This window comes from Podarcis cretensis (genome assembly GCF_951804945.1).
Source record: "Podarcis cretensis genome assembly, chromosome: 4".
Classification (NCBI taxonomy): Eukaryota; Metazoa; Chordata; class Lepidosauria; order Squamata; family Lacertidae; genus Podarcis; species Podarcis cretensis.
In genome coordinates, this window is record NC_137173.1 from 55,582,715 (window position 1) to 55,608,007 (window position 25,293).

Consider the following 25,293-nt stretch of genomic DNA (forward strand, 5'->3'; position numbering starts at 1 on the left):
GTTCATTATTTTTGGCACCTGTGTTAATAATAACAAAAAAATATATTATTTACTGGATAGTTTACGGGAGTTTTTATTAAATCACTGCAGTCTATTAGGTAAACATGGATTTGCCACACTGCGTGATTGAACAAACATATACACAAGCTTCTTGAAATATTATGCAATTAAAATTTTATTGGACAAATAAAATAATAATAATCTGGACCAATAATCATGAGTGGCATCTTGACTATGGAGTTGGCACAGGGAGTGCTCCCTAAAGCTTTGTTGCTATTCAGTCTCCATCCAGTACAAAGATAATGTAGCAGCAGCCAGGATTGTCTTCAGATCACCCCATTTGTTGCCCTTTCATATGACTTTGGCAATAGCATGTGCAGACATACATTTATCTGTTTCAGCAATTCCAAACACGATCCATGTGGCAGCCACATTGTCCCAACACCACCATTGACTTGGACATTAGTTGATTCACGAATTCTTGAGAAGAGGCATTTTTTTTATGAGAAATAAACTGACCACAGTTGAAGACACTATGGATACCTGGAAATTCAGTTTCTGTTTCTTGTGGGTCCTTTAGAACAGAGATCAGGAACCTGTGGCCCTCCTGATGTTGCTGGACTACAGCTCTCATCAACCTGACCATAGGCCATGCTGGCTGGGGCTGATGGGAGTTGGAGTCCAATAATATCTGGTCAGTCACAGGTTCCCTATTCCTGCTTCAGACTCACTGCTAGTGGTCAGAACATGCTGCGATGATGGTCAAAGAGAAACAACAGCATGGGACGACCTGTTTTGAAATGGACTTGTACCTCTTCTGAGTGAAAAGATGAACAGAAGGATTTTGAGGTTCAGCCATGACATCCATGATTTGAACAATGAGCATGATGCTCTTTTTATTCTTTCACTCACCTTACACCTTCATAAACACGTTCTCCCATATCCGCTGAGCAAAAACTGATTTGCCAATAAGAATGTGCATAGTAGGGCTGCTTCAGTTGCTTGTGTTGAATCTTGACCATGAAACATTGACACCATATATGCTGCTTGGACTATGAGCCCATTGAAACCCTGACATTTCCTCCTGCAAATTTCCTTAAGACAATCTGTGGGTCTTTAACATTCTTTCTTTTATTGCCATTGAACACCCTGATAAAGTATGTACTCGGGGGTGTTCAGTAATGCTGGAACCTAAGACGATGAAGAGTTTCTTTATCAGTCCCACATCTCAGTCTGCTTCCAGCTGGCCTATGACTGCACCAGGACGGGGGGAACCAAGCCTACAATATTGTGAGAGCTGCTGGGAGATAATGCCATGATTTTCACTGCATTTTCCACCCAGAACTATGTTCACAACAACTAGCAACAGTTAAGATACTGGTCTAACAATTATTCTCAAGTTGCGCATTAAAATATTGGCACACGTTTCTGTTTCTTGTCTAACCATTGTTGCAAACAGAATCAGACATCTTCGCTGCAATCTTCTCTTCAGAAAATGGGACTTTTGGTGTTACCAGTATTTTTGTCATAGATTAATAGCCATGTTCTTCTGGAAAGTTTTGCTGTTATCTGTGGGAAATGTGAGAGATTTCTTGCATCTTAGAGGTATGTACAGTTTTTTGGCAGGGTAGAATGGGGGCTTCGCTATTGTTCCACAACAGTTGTGGGATCCATGCCCTGTACATTTTAATGTCTGCTGCTTTATAATTGATTAACTCAGCAAAAGCTGTGCCCTCCCACTGTGCTGGTGTTTCCTGCCGAGTCACTTGCCTAGAGCTTTATAAAGCCCCAAATACACATTTTGCACTCTCAGTGCTCTCATCACATCAGAACTTATTTTTGAAACATTTTTGCTGTCATTGCTATTTTGATCGCTTGTTCCATTACCCATTTTTCTTTCTTTTTTATTGTCAATTTATAGAAAAGTTATATATTTTGTATGTTTTAGCATTAAAACATCACATTATAAAATGGGGTAAAATTGAATATACTCAGAAAACAAAACCCACAATATTTTTCATTGTATATGGATTTGACCGGCTATTGTGATGAGTTGTTGAGGTTACTTGTGCTTATTAAGCTCCCCTTCAGTCCATTTTTGTTCTTTCTTCTTGTAACTTTGCAGAGTTGCACTTCTTTGAAGGATCTCCAGCCCCATCCTACCATTGGCTTTGTAGGTGTTCTGCGGGTCAATGTCTGTTGATAGTATGTCAATATTTTTGGATTCTCTGAGATGGTTGTCCAAGATAACATAATCTATATGGCCTGTGTTTCAGTGTACAGAAGACAAACCTCTGTTTGAAGGTCTATTTAGAGAATAATTGTTTATTTGAAGAAGTCTATTATTCAGCCAGTTTCGCTTCTCCAAATCATCTTACAGATCACCTTCAATCCCCGTTGGACCTCTGTTCCTGTTCTCTTAGTACCACCTCTTCAGTAAATTTTACCTCAACCCGTATCTTCAACATCATAATGTCCATGCGAAGGAATAAGGCCCCCGGCCCAGACATGGTCCCGTTGGACCTTTTCCTGACTGATCCTCTTTGGTGGAGTGAACAGCTGACTCCTGTATTCACCGCTATCTCCTCCGCCCTAGACATCCCCGACTCCTGGAGAGAAGCTACAATAGTTCCGATTTTCAAAGGCGGCCAGCCAAACATCCCTAGGAACTATCGCCCCATCAGTTTACTATCTATTCCGGGGAAAATATTTGCCGCTGTTCTACTGGAAGAACTTCTTTCATGGGTCCATGAGAGAAACATTCTACCGCCAGAACAGATTGGCTTCCGGAAGTCAGCATCAACCATGGACCACTGTTTAACTCTCTATCACCTTGCCAGTAAATACACTGCACCAAGGCAAGGCCACCTGTTTGCCGCTTTCATGGACCTGGAGGCCGCCTTTGATTCCATTCCTAGGCAGAGATTATGGTCCAAACTTGCCCATCTGGGAATTGATCCGCACCTCCTCTCCCTAATTATTTCCCTTTATTCAAACACCACAGCTCGCGTCCGAATTGGTCCCAACGGCTCCCTTACCACTCCATTCCCAACGGCTAGGGGCGTCCGACAAGGTTGCCTCTTGGCCCCTTTACTGTTTAATCTTTATCTTCATGATGCTCTTTCCCCTTTGAAGCTAGCAACTAAGTATCCTCCTCACTTAGCAGGCCACCCCGTTGCTTCCCTTTTCTATGCAGATGATGCCGTCATCTTATCCAGAACAGCTGTGGACCTAGCAAATGCAGTTAATGCATTTATCGCCTATTGTAAGGCGGAAGCTCTTAATATTAATTATAAAAAATCGAAAGTCCTCCACTTCACTCGTTCCCGCAAACTCAAGCTGGAGCCGCTTAAGATCACAGGTGGCTACTTAGAAAAGGTAAAAGCCTTTAAATATCTAGGCTTAATATTTACTTATAATCTCTCCTGGACCACCCATCTACAATCTGCCTCTCTTGCTGCAACCACGACCTCTAATGCCATTGTCCGATTTTATCACCAGAAGGGCGGCAAACAGCTTCCAGCAGCAATTCAAATATTTAATGCCAAAGTTGTCCCTAAATTATTATATGGCTGCGAAGTATGGACTACAGCAATATCAGGTAACTTGGATCGCCCACTTCACATGTTTCTGAGATCTCTTTCCGGCGTCCCGAGATGTGTCTCAGGTGCAGCCTTACGACTTGAGTTCGCCCAGCCCTCAATTGAAAAACGAGCATGGAGTCGAGCCATTTCCTATAGCTCCCACCTACTAGCATCGGATGCTCGAATTAGAGGTGGTTTCTCCAATCTGATCCTAAGAGATATTCATGATTCTCCTTGGAAAACCACAATTAATCTCAAATTCCGCTCTCTTCTCAATTTGAACCGCAAAACTGTTTTTAACTTAGAGTGTATTAGCCCGGCGGCCCTACCTCCAATCAAAAAGAAGCTACAGCAACTTGACTTTTCTAACACAGCTTCCCATGCGAGAGGGCCGTGTTCAGGCCTAGCCCTAGCTATTCCACCCCCTGAAGGGATCCCTCTATACTGCTTCACAATTCCTTCGGAGGCCAAGCGAAGGGCCTTTACCTGTGCCCGTCTCAACTGTTTTCCTACAGCAGTTTTGTCGGGTCGTTACTCCAGAGTTTCCATCACAAATAGAACATGCACCTGCAATGACATGGCTCTGGAGACTATGGAACATGTAATGCTCTTCTGTCCCAACTGGACAGATGAAAGATCTCGGTTTCTAACTCCTCTCATGAATAAGCTTCATCTCCCAATCCAGCCTTGGATAGTGCCCCTTCTTCTGCAGGATTCTGACTGTTGGATTACTGAGATGACAGCTAACTTCCTGCTTAGTGTGATGAAGAGGGAAGCGGCACCAACTTCTTCTTAAATACCACAGATGTAGTCGATACGCCGCACAATTGAACCTGTTTTTGTATTCTCTGTCACTCGATGTTTTAAATCTCCTGTTACTTTTGTTATCCCCATTTTTTTTTCCAAAGTATTCGCCCAGGACGACATCCACTTTTACCTCCCCACCCCCATTTTATGTTGTTATTTCTATGTATATTATGCTATGGCCATATGGCTAATGCAATAAAATCGATTGAAGAAGTCTTCTATTTGATGTCTTGTCTAAGGCCCATCTGCACTCACTCTGTTACAATTCCTAGAGTGCCCTGGGAAAAAGGAATGAAACTGCTCTGCAGTTGTAGCTCTGTGAGGGGAATAGGGGTCTCCTAACAACTTCTAGTACCTTTAAAAAACTATAGTCCCCAGACTTCTTTGGAGGAAATCATGACTAAATGATTCTGCTTTAAAGGTTTAGCACAGAAAGAGCCAGAGTCTAGCTTAAAGATTAAGAACCATAATAAATATGGATGTGTGGTTCCATATTTTACTGTTCAACATGTAGCTCAAATTCCTTATCCCTTTGTACCATTTCATATGTGAAGGTAGGCTTTACAGTTACACTGAGACCTTATGTAAGAAGTTACATCCAATATTCAGTTTCATTTGTTAAGAAGATAGTCTTTTGTTAACTAGATAGCAAGTTTTTTGTTTTTGTTTTCAGTAGGTAGCTTTGAATATTCTCTTTTGTTAGAAGAATGGCCCTTTAGTATAATGAAAGAGTTGTCCAAGTTTTGTTGATCTGTTGCCATAGTAGTTGATAATCAAAGGTGTTATATGGAAGCAGTAATGTCAGAGTAAGTAGTGAGGAGAAAATCTGCCTTTCACTCCTGACATTGGATGGTCAACAGGAAGGCTGCAGTGGGTCTCTGTTGTGACACATGGCATAGAGACACACACATTTGCCACCCATCCTAAGGAGAGCCATTTTACTCATCGTATATGAATTCCATTCTGCTGTTGTGTCCTTTGATTATGCTAGACTTCCACAGTGGTGTGCTTCATCTCCTACAGCATCTGTAGACACACCACTTATGTTTAGCACAATGAAAGTTGCAAGGCATTAGGACTCAATGTTCCTCTTCAGGTCTTCATCATAGTCCTTATCCATTATCTCTACTCCCCACCTCCATCCAAGTCAGTTGTTCCTGTGACCTCCAGGGAGAAGGTTGTAAAACTCTTGAAGTTGGGCAGGAAGAGATTTCTTTCAGACCACAATTGTGGTCTTTCAGCAGCTACATCAACCTCTCCACTTTCTTCTAGAGAAATAAATCAAAGCCAGACCTTTTGTGTGTGAAGGAACATTCAGTCCATCATACTGACAGGTAATTTGCCAGTATCTGTGTAATAATGATGGCGATTAATGAATACTTGATAATCAATGGAAATATGTAAATTTTAAAGACAAACCTTTTCACATCCTACAACCTTTGAAAATCACGATTTCCATATTTGTGGGCCTTTATATTATGTGTGTGTGGTTGTGGGTGTATGGTGGTGGAGAGCTCACATTCTGTGAAGGATGGGTGAGAAAGTAAGTGTAAAAATAACCTGAATCAAAGCCTGTGTCCATGAAAAGGGTTTGAAGAGACATGTTGTACCCTTAACTTTAAGCTTTAAACACATAAAATATGTAACTGGAAAGGTCAACATTTTCCTGTGTTTTGGAACATGTGAAAACAAGGGGCTATGATGGAAACAATTGAGCAGCTCACTGCCCTGGATACACTTGGTACCTAAAATTCTAGAGGTAATTCTGTCTCACCTTGATTAAAAGGATGTCCCTTTCATCCCCTTGATCACAATCTGATCACGTTAACTTTTTCTATTTTTATTTTTAAATAATATTTATTAAAGTTTTTAAGGGTTACAAAAAGCAAAAGTAAAAGTAATAACACCATATTAAACTAAAACAAAACAACACATCACAATAAGGAAAAAAAGAAAGAAAGAAAAAAAACCACAACTAATCTTCCCATGACTTATCTTTCATTTGCTTGCTTCCTTGACCTCCTCACACCTCCCTTTTTTGTATTCTAATTCGGTTAACTATTTCAGCAAATCCTTTCCATCTTTTCCAAATTTTGTTCTGTAATTTATCTCAATATGATGTAACTTTACTTTCCCTCCTTTCACCAATTAACAGTCTATTTTTTCCTAAACCCTTATAACATTTCTGCTAAAACCACATAACTTCATTCCAACATCCTTCTAACATTCATTAATTTTACAATGTTTCTGTAAATAGTCTTTAAATTTCTTCCAATCTTCTTCCACCGACTCTTCTCCCTGGTCTCGGATTCTGCCAGTCATTTCCGCCAGTTCCATCATGTTAACTTTTTCATACTTCTTTCTACCATTACAGATTTCTTCAGATACTGTATATAAAATCTGGACGAGATTATAATTCATTGCCATTTCCTTATACTTGTCATAATGGTTTGAAGTATTTACGCACCCACACCCACATAGGTTTGTCCCCCATGGCCAGCATTTTTCCATAGATTTTAAAGAAGGTAGCAAGTATGTAGCAAGGGAGAGTCATCACTATGCAAGTTCATCAAGCCTGTGGTTTCGACTGAGGATGGGGTTGGAAAGGAGCTGGGAAAATGTTGGGTCTTCTCATAGCAACAGCTTTAATACTCCAGGAACAGCACTCCAGGAAGCCTGTACCAGCTTGAGCAAAGACAACAGATACTCCCACATCCTTTTTGCAAGTGGCAATCAGAAGACATGTGCCTACCAGTCATTTGGGGTCACTGTGCCACTTTCAAAGCAATTTTTCCTTAGTGTTAGGGGGAAGTTCTGAGGGTTACATTTGCACATGGGGGCTGCATACCGGTGGTTGGTGGAGACCAGAAAAAAATATGTGCATGTCATAGGCAAAAATGAGTGAATCAATGGATGCGACTCTTACCTTTATATTGTAGACCACATTCCAGCCACACAAAAAACCAGTGGGTTCTACACACCCATTTCTCTATCCACCACCCAGGGACCAAGGGGTATTATAACAGTTTAATGACATATTGTAGCTGGGCAAAAGCCACCCACAGAGGGTGTGGAGCAGGGTAGGTTAGGGGTGAGACCTGGCTAGTGCCCTGAGGACCAGATGAAAAGGATTGGAGGATAGAAGTTCCCTGTCCCTGTGTTAGTGTAACTTTAACTTTTGGTAGTCTCAGTGATTTTCTTGATTCTTGACACTATCGTCCAAGTATTTACACAAGTCCAGTAGTTCAACAAAACTTGCCCTAAATCTTGCAGTCTCTGAGAAGAGTCAGATGACAGTCCTTTAGACCACCATGCAGCGATATTTCCTTCCAGAATCACTAACTGAGAACTCCATCTTTCACAGGCCGTAAAAGTTTGAAAGGTTAAATACTCAGCTAGCTGGAAAGCCTCATTCCATTTTTAGCAAAGAGATCTGGCTTGCTGAGAAACTGATGGACTCAGAGGCAATTTGAAGGTGCATATGTTACACACACATTTTAACTCCACCTTTTCTCTAGTGAGCTTAGACCAGCATGCATGGTTTCCCCATTTTGTTCGCAGAACAGCCCTGTGCGGTAGACTAAGCAGTACTCTTCAATTTTGAGTCCCCAGTGTTGTTGGGCTACAACTTCCATAATCCCCAGCCAGTTTAGCCAATGGTCAGGGATGATGGGAGTTGTGGTCCAACAAAGAGTGGAATAGAGTAAGTGATGGGCCTGACCTGACTTAAGGTCATCTAGCGAGTTTCATGAATAGCCCTGGTCTGACGTGCTTACAACTGCACCATACTTGCTCTCTAAATCCCCCTGACTCCCTATGGCATTGCAATGATAAAGGTCACCTTGTGTTGGAAAATTCCTCAAGATTTGCATTTGGAATGCATTGCAGCTTGGATTGACTGCTAATTGTACTAGGAGGCAAAAGAAGAATGTTCTTCTGCATTGATAACTGGGGGGGGGGGAGAGAATGGGGGGAAAAACCAGTCTTCTGGAGGAGCCCTCATACAGCCGCCCAACTTCCTTTACACCCTCTAGGCGCAACTGCTATCAACATTCTTGGAAGTCTAGGCCCTCACAGGTACTTGTTAGGCCTTTGGGGTTTTATTTCATTTCTTTTAATTTACCAATATATCTAGGGAGCCCTCCAGGTATGTTGAAACTTCTTCCCTTATTTGGGAGTTGCCTCATTTGGCTTCCAGACTGATGGACACGCAACCACCTGCATTTGCTACTAGAAGGAATGATGCCCAGCCCCAGCCTGTCCCTCTCCCCTGGCTAATGTTCTAATGAAAACAGAAGCAGGGTCAGAGGCCATTTTATGGGCCTCCAGGAACCATCCCTAGATAAAAGTTTATTGTTTACGCTGGTAATTTAAAGGAAAGGTCTCTGGCTATCTATGCATTGATAACATGATAATTCTTTATCCGGGTGCCTGCTTAAGTCTGCACACAATCCACCGATACTATAGAACAGAGCAGTAAATTTAGCCATTCAACTAACTACCACAGATGATCGCACAAACCATGCTTTGTTTCTCAAAAGTTCATTTTATTGGTGTAGCGTGGTTGTGGGGGGCACAGGGGCGGTTGTCTTGGGCCCAAAATTGTTAGGGGCATAAAAAATTCAACACCCAGTGCTGCCTCAATACAGCAGTGCACTTCCATCACTGGGCTCCACTGAAAATGGCTTCTCCATGCGAACAGAAAGTGACCTCTCCAGACAACAGAATGACTCTTCTTCTCTTATGTCTGGGCTTGCAATCTCCTGGGTGACATGGACACTGTTAGGCAGTTGAATGTGCATGTGTACTTCGTTTGCCTCTCACCCACCCCCTCCATGTGGCCCTGGGCACTGGCAACCCATGCTATGTCACTGGTTGATTGTGTTTTTCATTTGCTCTTTGCTCATGCCTTTGTAGCTTGGAAAGAGGTTCTTCCCATGTGTCTCTAAGCAGAAAAGCCATGTGACTGACTGGGCTGCTGGATAGTCAGTCCTGGTAGGAATGCTTTTACTCCATTTGTTGTTGTGAGGCCTGCCCTGCACAGCCACTATAGCAGATATGAGAGGAGTCAGGACTACTTCAAAAGCAGCCCTATGTAGTAGCATTAGCCTAACAGAATCATACATTGGTTCTAAGCCTGCTCAAAGTTGTTTCCCTGAAGGCCAGGGCAGCAACAGGGAGCATTTCTTACTTTGAGGAACTTTGTGTTTGCGTCTAGGCTTAGTATTTGTTTTGTGACCTTCCGGGGGGGGGGGGGGTGAGTGAACAAGCAACAGTGATTCTCTATAATACATTTCTGTTGTTGTTGTTGTTGTTGTTTAGTCGTTTAGTCATGTCCGACTCTTTTTTGTTTAATTATTTACTTTTTAAAAAATTGGGGAATTGGAAGGAGCAATAGTGGATGTCTAGTGGATATGTTGCAACAAACTTTGTGTTAACCATTTCCCTACATTCACTTATTAAAAGCTGCAGCGACTGCTGGCTGGGGTGGGGCAAGTCCAGTAGAATTTCTTCTGACTGTCAGTGAGGGAGCCAGAAGCACCTCACCAGGGAGAGTATTCCACAAATGGAGAGTCACCACCAAGAAGGCCCTGCCGCAGGCCATTACCAATCAGGCGGCAGCCCAGCTGATCTTGGGACCCGAGATGGTTGATATTGGGGGAGTTGCTTCTTCAGGTTGGGAGTGCTTGAAGGAGGTTCAGAAATGTATCAAACATATCAGAAAAAGTTAAAAATTAAAATACCCTTCCAAATCTCTGAGGCAAATCTAGAACTTTGGGACCAGCCTATTTCACCTCAGATCCAAATTGCCTTGTATTCTGAATAGCCTGAATAGCCCCAAAGTAGGGCCGTTCACTTTAGGTTAGTGCTTCATCTGGGGCTTTTACATACTCCTACTATTTTGGCATACTGTTGAGACTAGCTTTTAATCTGAATATAGTTGTTGTTGTTGTTGTTGTTGTTGTTGTTGTTGTTGTTGTTGTTCTCCTATTGGTGGCTATGTTAGTGCTTTCTTTATTCTGCTCCCGGATTTATTGTATTTGAATTGGTTATAATTGTGTTTTTATTAAAGCTGCTTTGGGGACCCTTTTTAGGGCCACAAATCAATTGTAATTGTTTTTGTAAACAAGTGGGTTTTTTTAAAAAAAGTGAAAGGTAATGTGTATATCAGAGAACAATATTCCAGGGCTAGCAGACTGAGTCTTCTGAAAGGCGAATGTCTCCTATTTCGCTCTACATTTTACTGATTTACTTCTGGAAATCACATCAAAAACCATAATGCCCAAGACATCCTGGAACCATTAAGAGTGGCAAAATATAGCTCTCTTTCTCAACACTCAGTGTTTCCCAGTGTTTAATTCTCATCTCTTGTAAATAACAAAGGAAATGCCACACACAAGAGATCAAAAAGAAACAGCGATGCCAGCAATCAGCTGGGAACCATCGATATTCTGGGCTATCGACTCTGTCCATGGTTATTACCAGACCTGCACATTAAGCTAGACCTGCTGTGTATTTGCCTCACAATCAACCTGCCATTTCCCTAAAAGGAAGGAATATTCAGCCATTTCTCTTTCTCTTTTTAAAAAGGATAATATCAAGATTTATTCAAAGCTTTTTACACTTGTTTATTTGGGCAATAAGGTCATGAAGGGACTTTGATCAAGTTTCTTCAAAGATTAACTGACATCCTCTGAAAGTACATCAGTTTCTTTTCAATCAGGTATTTGCTCAGCTCCTGACAGGGTGTTGAATTCATTAGAATTATACGGTTTCCTGGTCTTCGCTGTAGGTTTCCTTAAGACATGCTGCTGAAATCACAAAGTCTCCTCTCAGATTCCTTCCCTCCCTCTGGCTTCCTCATTCAGGTAATTCCAACTCAGAAAAGGCTCTTTCTAACTTGTTTTTGACTGACAGCAAGTACGAGGGGACGTTGGGTGGGAGTGTGGAGGGGAAGGAGGGGTTTCAAAAGCACGCACAGATACATTACCTGAGGGACACACTCCTTCAAGGAAGGGCCACCCAGCTTGACATGAGAGTAACTTCAAGAAAGGAATCTGAACTTTGCTCTTTTACAGGTAAGAGGAAATTATAAGGAGGAATGCATAGTTCCTTAGCAATAGCTGAACAACACTGCACAGAAATGCAAAGCTGATGATTAAGACTTGTCCTGATTATTTCTTTTTTTTTAAATCCCTTTTAAAGTTACTCAAACTATCTGGGAAGCCAAGCTTGCTGAGTGCTGATGAAATTCTGTCTGGGGAAAGAAAAATAAAGGTATGTAGTCTTGATGGGTTATCCTGATGATCTGAGGTGCTACAGGGTGGTGACGGTGATAAATTCCTCAACTTTACTTTGCCAGTCCTTTTCTTGGGCCATTGGGTTGTTTTTTTTTTGTTTCCAAATGCTTATTCTGCTCAAAGACCCTGGTGTTGTTTTTCTGTTCACTTTTCCTTTTGGTTTTTTTTAAAAAATCATCTTTAATTGCTGTATTTCTTAACTCGATCAGAACTCTTTAAAGTCTCTATTAACTATGTGCATAAGAAGGTATTCCACAAGAGTTTTTGTACTAATTATAAGGAGGCATAAAATAAACAACACTTGCATGAAGAATATGACCGTCTTATTTCCAAGCGTATGAAAAGTGAGATAGAATTGCAAAGCCCACCATTAATTTGTGGCAACTTAGTCATATATCCCCTTTTAGAACGTACGCCTTAAAACAGATTTATAGCGAAATTAATATTTTCCACATTGTGCTAATTCCAGAAAACAACAGATCTAGATGTTTAATGCGAAACGGGAAGATGTATGCTATTTTTAACTTCAACGGGTTGACCTTTTTCTCTTTGATTTATTGATATAAATTGTGCCCTTTTGCTGTTCAAATCATGATGCCTTTACTTTCAATATCTTGAAATATTCATGTTTTAAGCCATCAATCTTAAACAGAGGAATGAACATTAAACAATACCATAATAAATAAATGCCTTAGTTCGCAACTAGATAAGCATCTTAGTGCACAGCTTACTTTCAATTCCGTTCATTTATATGGCAGAATTAAGTACATGATTACTTTTCTCCCATTACAAATAGTGGGGTATAGAGCTTTTGATTTTGCTAGGTTTGTTCAATAGCATTTTGTGATTTCTGATATACCTTCAAAAGTGAGAAAAGCTCACTAAACAATGTTAATTTGTAAGTTTCTTTTTTAAAAAACCTGTAAATAAAAATGCTATGACCAGGCATCCATTTGTATGCTGAAGATCATGCAAGGCCTAGAGAAAGAAACAGTAGTCATTGGCCTGAATTCTTTAACTACATAGATATTGTTTTGTCTGAGATATGATATATCTATGTAACTGAAAATTTGTGTGCATGAAGTGTTGATCCCAAACATTTAGCACATCCTGATGGATCTGGGGAAAATGTAATAAGATTCATCCTAGACATAACACAGAATATGTCAGAATACTAAGGTTAAGAATTCTAGACTAAACTACTTTAGATTGTTGCAGGTGAGAGGCAAAATTTTTGACTACTCCCTGCACTTTAAAAATTGCCTAAACCAGCACATTATGAAGTTTTAATGCTGTAGGAAATTTAATACATGTAGGAAATCATTTATGTAGAGCAATCAAATTTATGACACATAGATGTACACCCCCACTGAATTCTGAAAAGGTACGGTCCAAAATTCTACCACCTAAGTTGACCACTTCATTCTGTGCATGTCACTTTTCAGTCAAAGGCTCTCTGAGGCAGCTTACAACACAATCTAACAAAATTGTACAAATCACGCCAAACAACCTTGTTCCTTTAACTAGTGGCAGTGTCCAAAATGTGCTTCCCTCGCAGGACCTCGGGGTGAAGGGGGGTGGGGAGGAGTAAGAAATCAAATTAGTAACAGTAATTTCCGTAGTAATTTGTAAAAGGGCTCTTGATGACAAAAAAATTCAGAAAAGCCCCCAAAATTGTTCAAGAACCATTGAGGTAGGTGCACCACAAATTGTCTGTGGCCAACCCAGAATTACGTTACTTCTAACAAGTACACAAGACACACATCCAAAGACTGTACACATTTTTAGATTTGGCTTGGACAGACCTAAATGTGTCCAAGGTTCAGGTTTTGTATCTGATCCTGGTTAAAACAGGTTAAAGCAGATCTTTTAAACTTGTTCAGTCAAGCAAAGAAACAAGTCAATGTGGCAATCATAAACTCAGGGACTCCAAACTTCTTTTTTGTTTGTCCTGATTTTATAGATAGCGCTGTTTCTTCCACTTTTATTGCCCCAGATATCTTTAGCTAACACAGACAGCCGGCAGCCTCTGGTAAGAAAGAGAGAGCTAAACCTTGAAGTACCAGACAGTGCTGAGGTGTTGAGCCAAAAACAACAGAAATTAACTATTCTACATACTGCCCTGAGACTGTGTGTTTCAAATCATTTTTGGCTTTTTAAAAAAGCCACCTAAGTAAAATATTGGCGGTTTTATATTATTTCTCCTTTCTCTCTTGCCCCAAAGTATTTTTGTCTGTCTCTCTATATGCAGAAATGAAACACAGAAATATACCAGATACAAGTTTCTGTATTAAAGAGTTAAAATCAAAGTTTGCCATCTCACAGAACCCATTAAATGTCAAGTGCTTGAAGGCTGCTGCCCTGCTGTTCTGTTTCTAACCTACTGGAAAGAAGGAACACTCATGAATGAGTTACTACAGACTCAAGCAGCACTTTACTATTTTGTTTCTACAGCATGGGAGACACCGAGGAATGGCCAGGAAGGGAGAATAAATAAGGGGGAAATTCCCGTTCTTGCTGTATCATTGAGAATGGCGCTGGGGCAAACATTCATCAAACCAGTGGTAGCCAATGTTGGTGCCCTGTAGGTGTTGTTGACCCTAACGTCAATCAGCAGAGCCCGTGGTCAAGGTGGGCATTGGAGTCCAGCAACAATCTGGAGGGTACCACATTGGCCACCCCTGCCTTAAATCCTCCAGCACAGCAAGTGGGGGGGGGATTTGCTGTTTTCCTGATTTCTGTGTGAGAACGGGTGAAACATTGGGGGTGGGTGCACATCCCATAAACCTAGGGACTCCCTGCTCCAGGATCCTATAAGCTATTATATGGAACTGTCCCTTTCATGAGAAGGGCTGTCTTTCAGTAGAAAAGAATATACTTTGTTGTCAAAAGGTCCCAGGTGCAACCTTTGGCAAATCAAAGCAGGACTGAGAAGGACCCCTGCCTCAAACTGTTGCCACTCAGTGTAGACCATGGGTAGGCAAACTAAGGCCCAGGGGTCGGATTTGGCCCAATTGTCTTCAAAATCCATCCCGCGGACGGTCCAGGAATCAGCGTGTTTTTACATGAGTAGAATGTGTGCTTTTATTTAAAATGCATCTCTGGGTTATTTGTGGGGCATAGGAATTTGTTCATTTTTTCTTCAAAATATAGTCCTGCTCCCCACAAGGTCTGAGGGACAGTGGACCGACCCCCTGCTGAAAAAGTTTGCTGACCCCTGGATACTGAGCTAGATGGACTGAGAGTCTGACTTGGCATAAGACAGCTTCCTCTGTCACAGCTTGTGGGAGGAAGGTTAATTTGTGCTGGAGAAAGTGCTTTCCACTTCAGTCTCCATTAACCATTCACAGAGGACCCTTTAAAGTGAAGAAGGGGGCAGACAACCCCTAAGAGTTTAGAGGATTGCAGGGAGAGGAGGACTGGAGTTGGAGATGTGTGCCACTCATCTTTCATCCTTTCATCCATTTCCTTCTTCTGTTAGATCATAGCTACACCACCCAGGTTCAGGCTTGGGAAAGAATTAAGCTCTGCCCTGACCGTATTGAAACTTTTCTGTTGAACAACTCAGATTTGAAGAGCTAAGCTCCTTACCTAGTCCCAAACCAGAGTGGTAAAGCATGGGGAGGGAGAAATGATTTGTACATCTCCAACCATAACTTCTTCCCACTTCAGGATGCTGTAATCTCTGAAGACCTCTGCACCCTTTGCAGTTCCAAGAGTCCTTTGAAAGGTTTCTTTGAATGGGTGGAAGCACTACTATCCCATTACCTACCCAAGGTGACAGACCCCCTCATACCTTAAAGGATCCTGGAGGAGGCAAAATTGGGACAGGGCTGCATGGTTATAGCATGCAACTCCTGGCCCCTGTTTTACTCCCCCCAATAAGGACAAGCAGGCTGCTTGCTTCCTTTCACCCTGTTAGCCTAAGTGAGGGCTTGCACCTGTCGTCTGCCTTCACACTGCCAGAACTCCATGGCCCAGCCACATCCTTTAGTCTTCCCATTTGGGGTTTCTTTCTATGATATTTTCCTGCTTACTCTGATGGACACTAAGGGGATTTAAATTTGGCTGGATTCTGCCCATGCATCATACTTGTAGGCATGCCCTATTAGACAAACACATGGGACAGCAGAAGGTCACCATACTTTTAAAGCACATGTAAGGCACATAGCTCTCACCAAATAATTCTGGGAAGTGTAGCTATGTCACAAAGGTACAATTCCCAGCACCCTGAACCCCCAGGATTCTTTGGGGAAGCCATGTGCTGTAAATGTATGGTGTGGACAGTCAGAAATCCTATGCTGCCCAATCAAGAACCACATACAGTGTGTGAGAACAACAACACTGTGGTACTGTAGTTATCAAATTCATCTTATGTACAGTGGTACCTTGGGTTACATACGCTTCAGGTTACATTTGCTTCAGGTTACAGACTCCGCTAACCCAGAAATAGTACCTCGGGTTAAGAACTTTGCTTCAGGATGAGAACAGAAATTGTGCTCCGGCGGCGCAGCAGCAGCAGGAGGCCCCGTTAGCTAAAGTGGTGCTTCAGGTTAAGAACAGTTTCAGGTTAAGAACGGACCTCCAGAATGAATTAAGTACTTAACCTGAGGTACCACTTACTTTGAATTTAGGTTTAGAAATCATTTGTAGAATCTTAATGGCCATTCCTTGTATGCTTATTTTCCACAACTGCACTGCCATATCAGTGTTTATGTTCTGTTCCCACCAGTCTCAACTCAGCTGATATCCATCATCAGCCTTAGTACATAACTGAAGTATTTGGCAAAGGCTAATATTTGTTGTTCTGTTGCAACAGGTGACTTGGAAAACACCATAGTAAGTTCCCACCTTCCTTTAGTCCTGGAAAAGTCAATGAAACACACTGTTATGTGTTCCGATTGTCACATTACCATTGCCTGGATCTGATTATAGAAATCTGCTCAGCGACAGTGAACAGTCCTACATTATTTAGCACAATCGTTTCAGGACTCAGCGTTTGACGTTCTCAAGATTGTTGAACTTTTGAGCAGAGAAAGGACTGTAAAAGAACAGTAATAAAGATAAGATAGCATGAAATGTAATTAAACAAGCACCACATCACCTCATTTTGCTGAAGTTATGTGCAATTGATAATGCAGAGGTTTTCATCTGTCTTCTTTTGAAATGTAGCATTGCAAAACTTTCCATAACAAAGGATAGTCAGCTACCACCTAATCCCCAAATTATGTTTCTAAAAGCATTCTGAAGGTTCTTTGATGCACATTCTATGGAAGGGATTTTGGCTGTGCTGGACTCCATTGTTTTCTCTAATTTTTAGATGTTGCTCACATGCTTCAGGACAGTTAAGCATGCATTTAACTCTGCAATAATTGGAACCAAGCCCTTCACTGACACACAACCACAGGCAAGGGTGATTTGAATTGTATCTGCAGCATAGAATGGGGGGGGGGTCTCTGCTGTTATAGAGACGCCACCCCTCCTTCCCATTACATTAATGAGAGCTAAGCTGAACTAGATGGGCACAGTTTGAACTAAAACAACAGCAGGAACACTTAGTTGGCATTGCTGCCTTGTTTTGGGCTCTGGAGGACAAAGTGGAGCAAGAAAAGCGAAGAAGATGCCACATATTATCACAGAAGGCTAGCAAAACTTCCCTAGGGGAAGCCTTACATTTCTGAGATGTGCAGGAGCCTGCTGTCCCTGGCCCCAAATTGGTCAGCAGTCCTACCCAACACCAGATATGCAGGGGAGGGGGCACACTCTGTTATGCGGCTCAGAAGAGGGAATAAACACACTGACTCCATCTGCACATAGACTGGGAGGTCAAAGAGGTATTCCTGCCTCCTATGGCAACAATCTGCAACTCTTTAGGAAGCATCACCGTACACAGAGTAGCAGTAGTATAACACAAAATAGAGCAAAAGGATGACTCAACTCTTCTTAGGATGTAGAATGAGACCTGGTGGAAGTAATTTTATTTGATGGCTCTGACAGCATTTGCTGCTATTTCCCTCTCCCCCATCCACCAGCCCCTGAAAAAGAAACAGGAAGAGGCTGCTGGTTAGCTGGGCGCACGTTTTGCTGAGTGTAAGTTGTTTTGCCTCTCACTCTCTGTCTGTTTTCCTCAGCCTTGTTTCTTTGATAGGCGTGCAGCCATGTGTGTGTCCCCTCTCTACCCTAAGCCATGATTTGTCCCCAACCTATTACTCTCCCTATAGCCTAACTGTCTTTTCTGGTATTCCTGCACTTGATTCTATGTTCTCTCTGTCCTGGAAAAAAATGCTACACCTGTCCTAATCTAAGTGAGAACTTCAAGGTCATCTATAAATATGCTCCATTTATCCCCTGGCACCTCCAGCCAGCTTTTTCTATTTCTCTGAAGCATGTTTCCTGCTTTGAGTGGAAGTAAGACCTATTGAATTTAATGGGGCCTACAGCCAGATAGGACTGCAGCCTTATTTGCATTCCATCTCTCCCTCCAACCAAGAGCTAGTCAGCATTATGTGGCTATTGACCATGCTCAATGCTCATAGAGATGCCCCACACCCAAATAAAGCTGTACTCCAGCAAACTTTGGGGTTCCCTCTTGTGGGCTGATAACTCCCTCAAGTGGGTGTCATTTTAGCTACAGAAGGCCTCTGTAGGGGGGAAGTATGGGTTAGAGCAGTGCTGGAAGCCTCTGGGGCTATTTCTTTGTTATCTTACCCTGACATGCTGGCTGCATCTTCAAGAAGTGAGAAAGAGATTTAGGTAAACTCACAATGCAAGCTAACATCCAGCAGCAGGCAATGTCCTTGCAGAGAAGGAAAAGCATCATTGTCAGTGAGCTGGTCACTCGTCAAGCATGCTGGTCTGGAAAGTCAAAGCCATTCAGGAGGTAAAGGGAGAGTTATCATCTGAAAACAGTGCCAGTATGTGGGATCCTTCAACTCAGCTTCCACAAATTCATCCCTTGTCTCCTATGCTTCAAGCATAAGGAAAAGACAGCCAAACTCTCTGCCTTTCATGAAATGCTGAAATCTATTAACTTGCTTTTCATTAAAGAAAGGATGTGAAGCTGCAGCTGAAAGCTATCATTTCATTATGGAAAACTCAATAGTTTTCCCTGTTGAGCTTTGATGTTTTCACCTCCCTCATAAAACATCAATGAATTCAAGGGACTCATTGACATAGTATTGAACTGGAACAAAGAATCATGGGATCTTGCATTCTTCTTGTTTTATAATTCTTTTGAAACATGGTCACTCTCCTCTGCTTCTTTCTGGAAATCATACTCAATTTCAGTGATTCTTGTAGAACACAGTTTCACTTGCAGGCACCAGGCTACTTGCTCTGAGATACTTTCATGTTTCACATTTGAAACAACAGGTAGGACCAAATTCCTCTGGAGCACTTTCCTTCCTTTCTCCAAGAATGTGCAGAAATGGAAAAAAGGGGGGCATTTTTTTTCCATTCGTTGCATAGAGAGCAAGAAAACTTGGCACATTCACCAGCCAAGTACTGGAATTTGGGTGGGTCTCGGAAAAAGCACAGACTTCAGTGGAAAACATATATGGGTGTGCGTGTGAAAAAGTATTTTAAACTATAAATTGACCACATACATAGATTGGTGAGAAAAATATATATGTAAGAATAATCTAGAAACGGGATCATGAAATTTTTGCTAGAAGACAAGCTGATTTTTTAAAAAGAGTTTTGTCCTAGGAAAGCACCATGGACATTTGTCAAGCTCAGTTATATTAATGGATCTCCAAAGCTGTACTAATTCTTAGAAGGAGGGAGGAAAGCTATAGACTCCAGTTGAATGTGTAAACAGAATTTCTTTTTGATTGGAAATGGGAATGGATGAATCAGTCTGTTTCTGGTCAGTGACACTTTTGGAAGTGTTCAATCATAAGTCCATTCCTTCCTGTTTCTGCATTAAGCTGTACTGTTTTCTTTTCTTTTCTTTTCTTTTTAACCCCCCCCCCAAAAAAAATCACATTTAAATAGATAAAAAAAAAATCTAAAAAAATACAATTCAACACACGTGTGTGTGTGTGTGTGTGTGTGTGTGTGTGTGCATGTGCGTGTTACAAGATTTGGTTTGGACTCTGATTCACTGCTTTCAGAAGCAGCATCCATAAATATGTGCATGCATAAAAATACGCACATATTGTTCAGGTTCTTCCTTTGAAATGAATTGGCCAGTCAGTGTTTGCATGTGTTGTCTGTGAATTTGAGCACCTGCAGTTCTCTTGACTGAGGCAAGGCTGGTGTCAGAGATTGACGTATTTTTAGGCACCTGCTGGTATCCAGCGGTTTGAAGAGATGTCACACTGCAAAGACCCCATTAGCTTCTGCTCCTTCTCCTCACTGTTGCTGCTTTCTCCTTTGTTGTTCCAGAGAGGATGAACAAGTGCAGTAAGGAGGAGGAAGCAGTCACTGCTCACTAGCTCGCTAGTTTTCTCCTTGGCAAACAAGAAGGCAGCATTGGCAAGGAGAGCAAAAGCAGGTGACAATGGCAGCAAGGAGGAGGTAGGCCTGCGTCAAAAGGGGCCTTGCCCAAAGGACCAAAGGCTTTCCCAAACTGAGAGCCAGCAATGAGCCGTGGTCATGAGTGATAGGAGCACCAGCCATAGATTTTGTGTAGGCCCCATGCTGAAGCTTTAACAATCTACCCCAAAGTTTATTTCAGCCAATTGTTAATCATTCCCTTTCCTTTGTGTACATAAACAGCAATTCATTCCATGGGTTTCTTTGTATTTAGCGTATGTGTTAAATGAATGCAAACATTTTCATGTTTTTATGTGCTTAGCGCAGGGGTGTGTTTAGCCTTGTGAACTGGGAAGGCTTCTCTTAAAAATACAAAGGGATTGAATGTCTCTCTTTCAATTAAAAGCCATGCCAAGGTACAACCCTGTTGTTTTTTTAAATGTAGAGTATTTATGCTTTGGGTGTGTTTCAAGATAAGTGTGTGAAGAGTAGGGATGTCAGAGAATTCAATAAATGGACACAGGGGCAGAAATGGCCCCAATTCGCATGTGCACCCAAGGTCAGGAATGGAAATCATGTAAGCAATCATGTAGCAGGATTCGCTATAACTGTTATTGATGTTTCCCTTCCACTGATATGCACTGAAATGAATTTCATAATTTATTATGTTAGTTTTGTCCACAGCAGTTAGAAATACAAAAAAGGAAGGTTTTAGCAGAAGCCAAATTGTGGAGAGATGAAACAAGTGCTGATTGTGAGGAACACAGAATGGGACAGAAATCGCTGCCTCCATACCTCCATAGTGAGGAAGGACTTTCCTATCTCCAAAATATTTCAGAAGGGCTTAGCTAGTGAACATATCACCCATGGTTCTTCTTTTTCTTTAGCCTCTGGGCAATATTCTCACAAGATTTCTTTCACAGAAGAGATGTGTGGTTTGCCCCACCACATTGTGTATGTGTGTGTGGATAGATAGATTGACAGATGGATGTTGTCATTATTTTAATGGCATTTGCTCACATACTGGCATATTTAGATTATGGATTGGGAGTTGTTGCAAAACAAACCTGCTTCCACGAATGATTGGACTTTTTGCAATAAGGAAAGTGGTAGGAAAGTGTAGGCCAACACAATACATGCTTGATACAGCATTGTTTAATCTCTCCACAAACAAATCAGGATGGGTACACATTAAGCAGGTTATCTGGAAGCAACCTAGGAATAAAAAACCAACAAAGTATAAAGCTAAAATCCACAATATTCAAATAGACTTTGTTATGATATATGTATTTTTAAAAATGGAGAGGAGGCGCACACTTCATATAACTGTGGCTACTTAGAAATGCCAAACACTATTTCTAAGGAGCACGTTGTACAGAGTCTACTTCTGAGTAAGCTTGCATTGAATTGTGCTGCAAGAAGAAGAAAAGAACGTTTGCAAAGTGGTGGGGCTTTGCTGAACAGACCTCTGCATGAAAGTTGCAATTTGTGTGTGTGTGTCTGCTGGGAACAGCGGCAAGGATGCTCAGCTCCAAAGTTTTACTAATGATAAATAACATAAAAATGGAACTGGCATGGGGAGAGAGTGGTGTTGCTTAAATCAAAAGGTTGGAGGGCCTTGTAGGACAGCTAATGTCACCTGCTGCTTGCTGCAGGAAATCCGGAGTTATATCACCCCACAGTCCAGCTTGAAGACCTTCAGAGGAAGAAAATCCACCATTCCTCTAGGTAGTTGCTTTAACTGGAAAACTCCTCTTCTATCAGTAAGATGGCCAATGTGGCATCATTCATGTCACAGGCAGTCGTTCAAGGTGACTGTGACACCTGCACAACCATATGGCAATTTGCTTACTTTAAGGGCAAATGCCAACAGCTGCACATTTCCATGGTGAAATAAATAGCTCAAGATGAAAGGCCCCAGGATTGCAAGGAAACTGAGATACATGGTGATATACAGATTTGCAAGGACGATGCCATGTGTGGAATAATCCTGTGTTCTAGGAATCTCCTGGTTTGGAGAGCTATGGCTAGTGGTTAATTTCCGAAAGTGTGGCAAGGCTAATATACCACTCCATATATCATGGATGCCTTGCCACTCACCCCACCCTGAGGAGCTGCTGTGCTCAGAGGCAATGGCTCCAATCTGGATGAAGTTAATAATGCTCAAGTCTCACTGAAATTAGTGGTCAAATTATCTGTCGTAACCAACTGAAACCCAACTGATGCCCGTGGGACTTAGTCATGGTTAACCTTCTCTGGACTGGGATCCATTTCATCAATTTTGTTTTGTGTATCTTGCCAGGGGATGCTCAGCCACTGATGACTTCTGGCTGAAATACAGACCTTGTTGTGACCTTCACATAACACATAAAAATTCAAAACACTGTGGTCTGAAGGGTGAAATTCCTGGTGGGCCTGGACAACTCATTGTGCCTTAATTCCTCCAGCATAAAATATCTACTTCATGGGTTTGTTATGTAAGGGCAGCTAGTCTTGAGTTTGGAGACGAAGGGGAGAGTCCTATGACTAAGACTACTGGGGATTGGCTGACTGTGTAAAGTAGAGAAAGTGATAGCTTTGAGATTATCAACAAAGCTATAAACACAGAAGGTTAAGCAGAGGAACAACCATCCTGAGTTGGATATTAGGAACAACCATCCTGAGTTGGATATTAGCCACAGTAGAATGTAATGTTGGGGAACTAGTGGGGAATAGAAGTGGGAGGGTGTGGAATTGGATGGATTGCAACTGAAAGAGCCTGATCCTACCAACTAGTGCTGGCATACATGTGTAGAATTAGACACAAGGGCAGGTGTGCACTAAAACACCATAGATTTTTAGGTCATTATAGCATTATAGATAATGGCTGCGTTCTTATGCACACTTACCTAGAAGTAAGCTCTGTTGTACACAGTGGCATTTACTTCTGGGTAAACATGCACTGGATTGTACTGTAAGAGGATTGTCTTCTTTAACCCCCCAGTTCAATTGTCACCTTAATAGCAAACTCCCCGGGTAGACCAGCCAAACTTCTGCCTCAGCTATCCTCTCCATCTGCAAAATGGGGATAATGATATTTTCTGATCTTTAAAGGTTGTTGTAACAATTACTAAAACTTTTGGGCATTGTGCATCCAGTGATATTGGTGTGTCCCCATGGATACTATATATAGTCTAGTCTGAAGTTGCAACTGAGATTGCAGCTGACAGGCAGTGCAGAAGAAAATAGATCCGTTTCTGATGTGCGTGAAATCTTGATGTGAAGACCAGTCTCAGGAATGAATGCACAGACTACTAAAACTGGTGTAAGAAGTGTCTATTGCAAATGTAATGCCTGCATTGCTGGGGGTTAGACTAGAAGACCCTTGGGGTCCCTTCCAACACTCCTATTCTATGAATGAAAACCTGTGAGCTTAAGGGGGGAAGGGAAAGTGCCCCAGATTTAATGAAACAAAGCATTCCAGTGAATCTGCTTAGGTAGTTCTCCACAGTTCCATTTCACTACTGTATTTGCAGTACTCTTAATTTCATGTGTACAAAAAGGCCCTCACTTTCCAATGACTTTTCCTTTATGGGTGTTACTGCTATAGTGCAATTCAGAAGTAATCATAAACTTGTTATCGGAACTCATTATCAAAAAGCACTGCTTTATATGGCTCATATGTTTTGAAGTCAAAAACCAATTCAATGAACGTTAACTGCAGGATGTAAAATTGTGTGCTAAAGAGGGTAAAAGTTTCCCCTCCTATCTTTGCATGTGATATTTTTGAGCCCCTGCCATATGTCTGCATCCTTTTAAAACGCTGAAGCAGTGCTGATACAGAGAGAAACAAAGACTTAATGAAATTTGACACATACACATGAAAAGTAGCAGCCCACCAAAATTGTATCTGCTACAACTCAGGGTGGCCATTCTAAGGATGGTCCCCATCTGTCAATTTTCTTAGTCTTCTGGTCTTACCTTCCATTCACCACATTTCCAGGTCACGGTGTGAATTAAAAAATTTTTAATTTTTTGTTCTCATGAAAATTCACCAGCCTCTTAGTACAGTATGTGTTTTATACATTTTTGTCTAATACATACATTTTTGGAAGCAATTTCCCCTCCTATAAAGCATTATAATGATATTTTCGCTAATATGAATTTTTATGCACATTCCCCTCTAGTTTTTAATTTTTTGGTTGATGAACTGCACCATAAAATGAGAAGGGCATATTTGGAAGTATAGCTGTATTTTGGCTTACATATTGTTGCAGAAAGTGCAAATGAGGTGAGTTCACATTTAAATACAAAACAATACTGAATGTCTTTCTCATCCGTAAGCCTAACAGATCTGGCAAAATAATGAATTATAGTTCATTAATGAAGAGTCTCTCTGGGAGATTAATCACTGCAGAAAATACCATGCCATACTATCTACAACAAAGCTACAAAACAAAATTGTGCTAAAATTATTGAAATACATTTCTGGATTCAATAATCTGTTAGGCTGGCCAGCATATGAAATAAAACAATGAGACAATTTTGGGAAGTCCCACTGAATGCAGTTGAAATTGATTGAATAGTCCGGGAATCCACATTAAAATAACAACTCCCCCAATGATGCAATGTTTGTTCCATTTTTGGATGGCAAACCAGGAATCCAGGGAACTCCTGGATCCATTCTAGCCCATACCTGCCATTGGCAAAAATGTCCTGGAGCATGAAATGTATTCATTAATAACCAAGTGCTATAAAAAGACAGGAATATCTCTCTCTCTCTCTCTCTCTCTCTCTCTCTCTCTCTCTGTGTGTGTGTGTGTGTGTGTGATTGGCACACTGTTTAGATATTAAGCCAAATAAGTATGTGCTACTTATACATGCCTATAGTATTATCAAGCGGTGATTAATAGTATTATTTATAACAATACAGTTTAGGGTGATGTGCAGCATAAATCTTTAGGTCCCAGTTTTGCAGGGTTAAGCCTGGCATTATTCATCTTGGCACACAACCTGTAATAACTTTCCATACATAGCCCATACTGCATTGGTTTCATATTAACAGCTGGAATATTATTAATGTGATGCTTTCCCCAAAGAATCCTGGGAGTTTGTTGAGGAGTGTTAGGAGACCACTGTTCTCC

At 41.4% G+C, this 25,293-nt stretch overlaps 1 protein-coding gene across 7 annotated transcripts in view; it reads left to right on the plus strand.

Moving 5' to 3' along the window:
* The first annotated feature begins 1,527 nt into the window (after positions 1 to 1,527).
* Positions 1,528 to 25,293, plus strand: part of KCNJ15 (potassium inwardly rectifying channel subfamily J member 15) — a 37,410-nt gene continuing 13,644 nt past the window's right edge. Inside the window, exons 1-4 of one of the 7 annotated variants that reach the window (XM_079974933.1) lie at positions 10,949 to 11,260; positions 11,598 to 11,669; positions 17,725 to 17,782; positions 20,081 to 20,212. In XM_079974933.1, coding sequence (XP_079831059.1) covers positions 20,196 to 20,212 — 17 coding nt within the window. In that variant the 5' untranslated portion in view covers positions 10,949 to 11,260; positions 11,598 to 11,669; positions 17,725 to 17,782; positions 20,081 to 20,195. Of the gene's footprint in view, positions 1,606 to 10,948; positions 11,261 to 11,350; positions 11,471 to 11,597; positions 11,670 to 17,724; positions 17,783 to 20,080; positions 20,213 to 25,293 lie in introns of those variants that run through there. The other 6 variants (XM_079974935.1, XM_079974934.1, XM_079974938.1 and 3 more) reach the window with 6 other exon arrangements.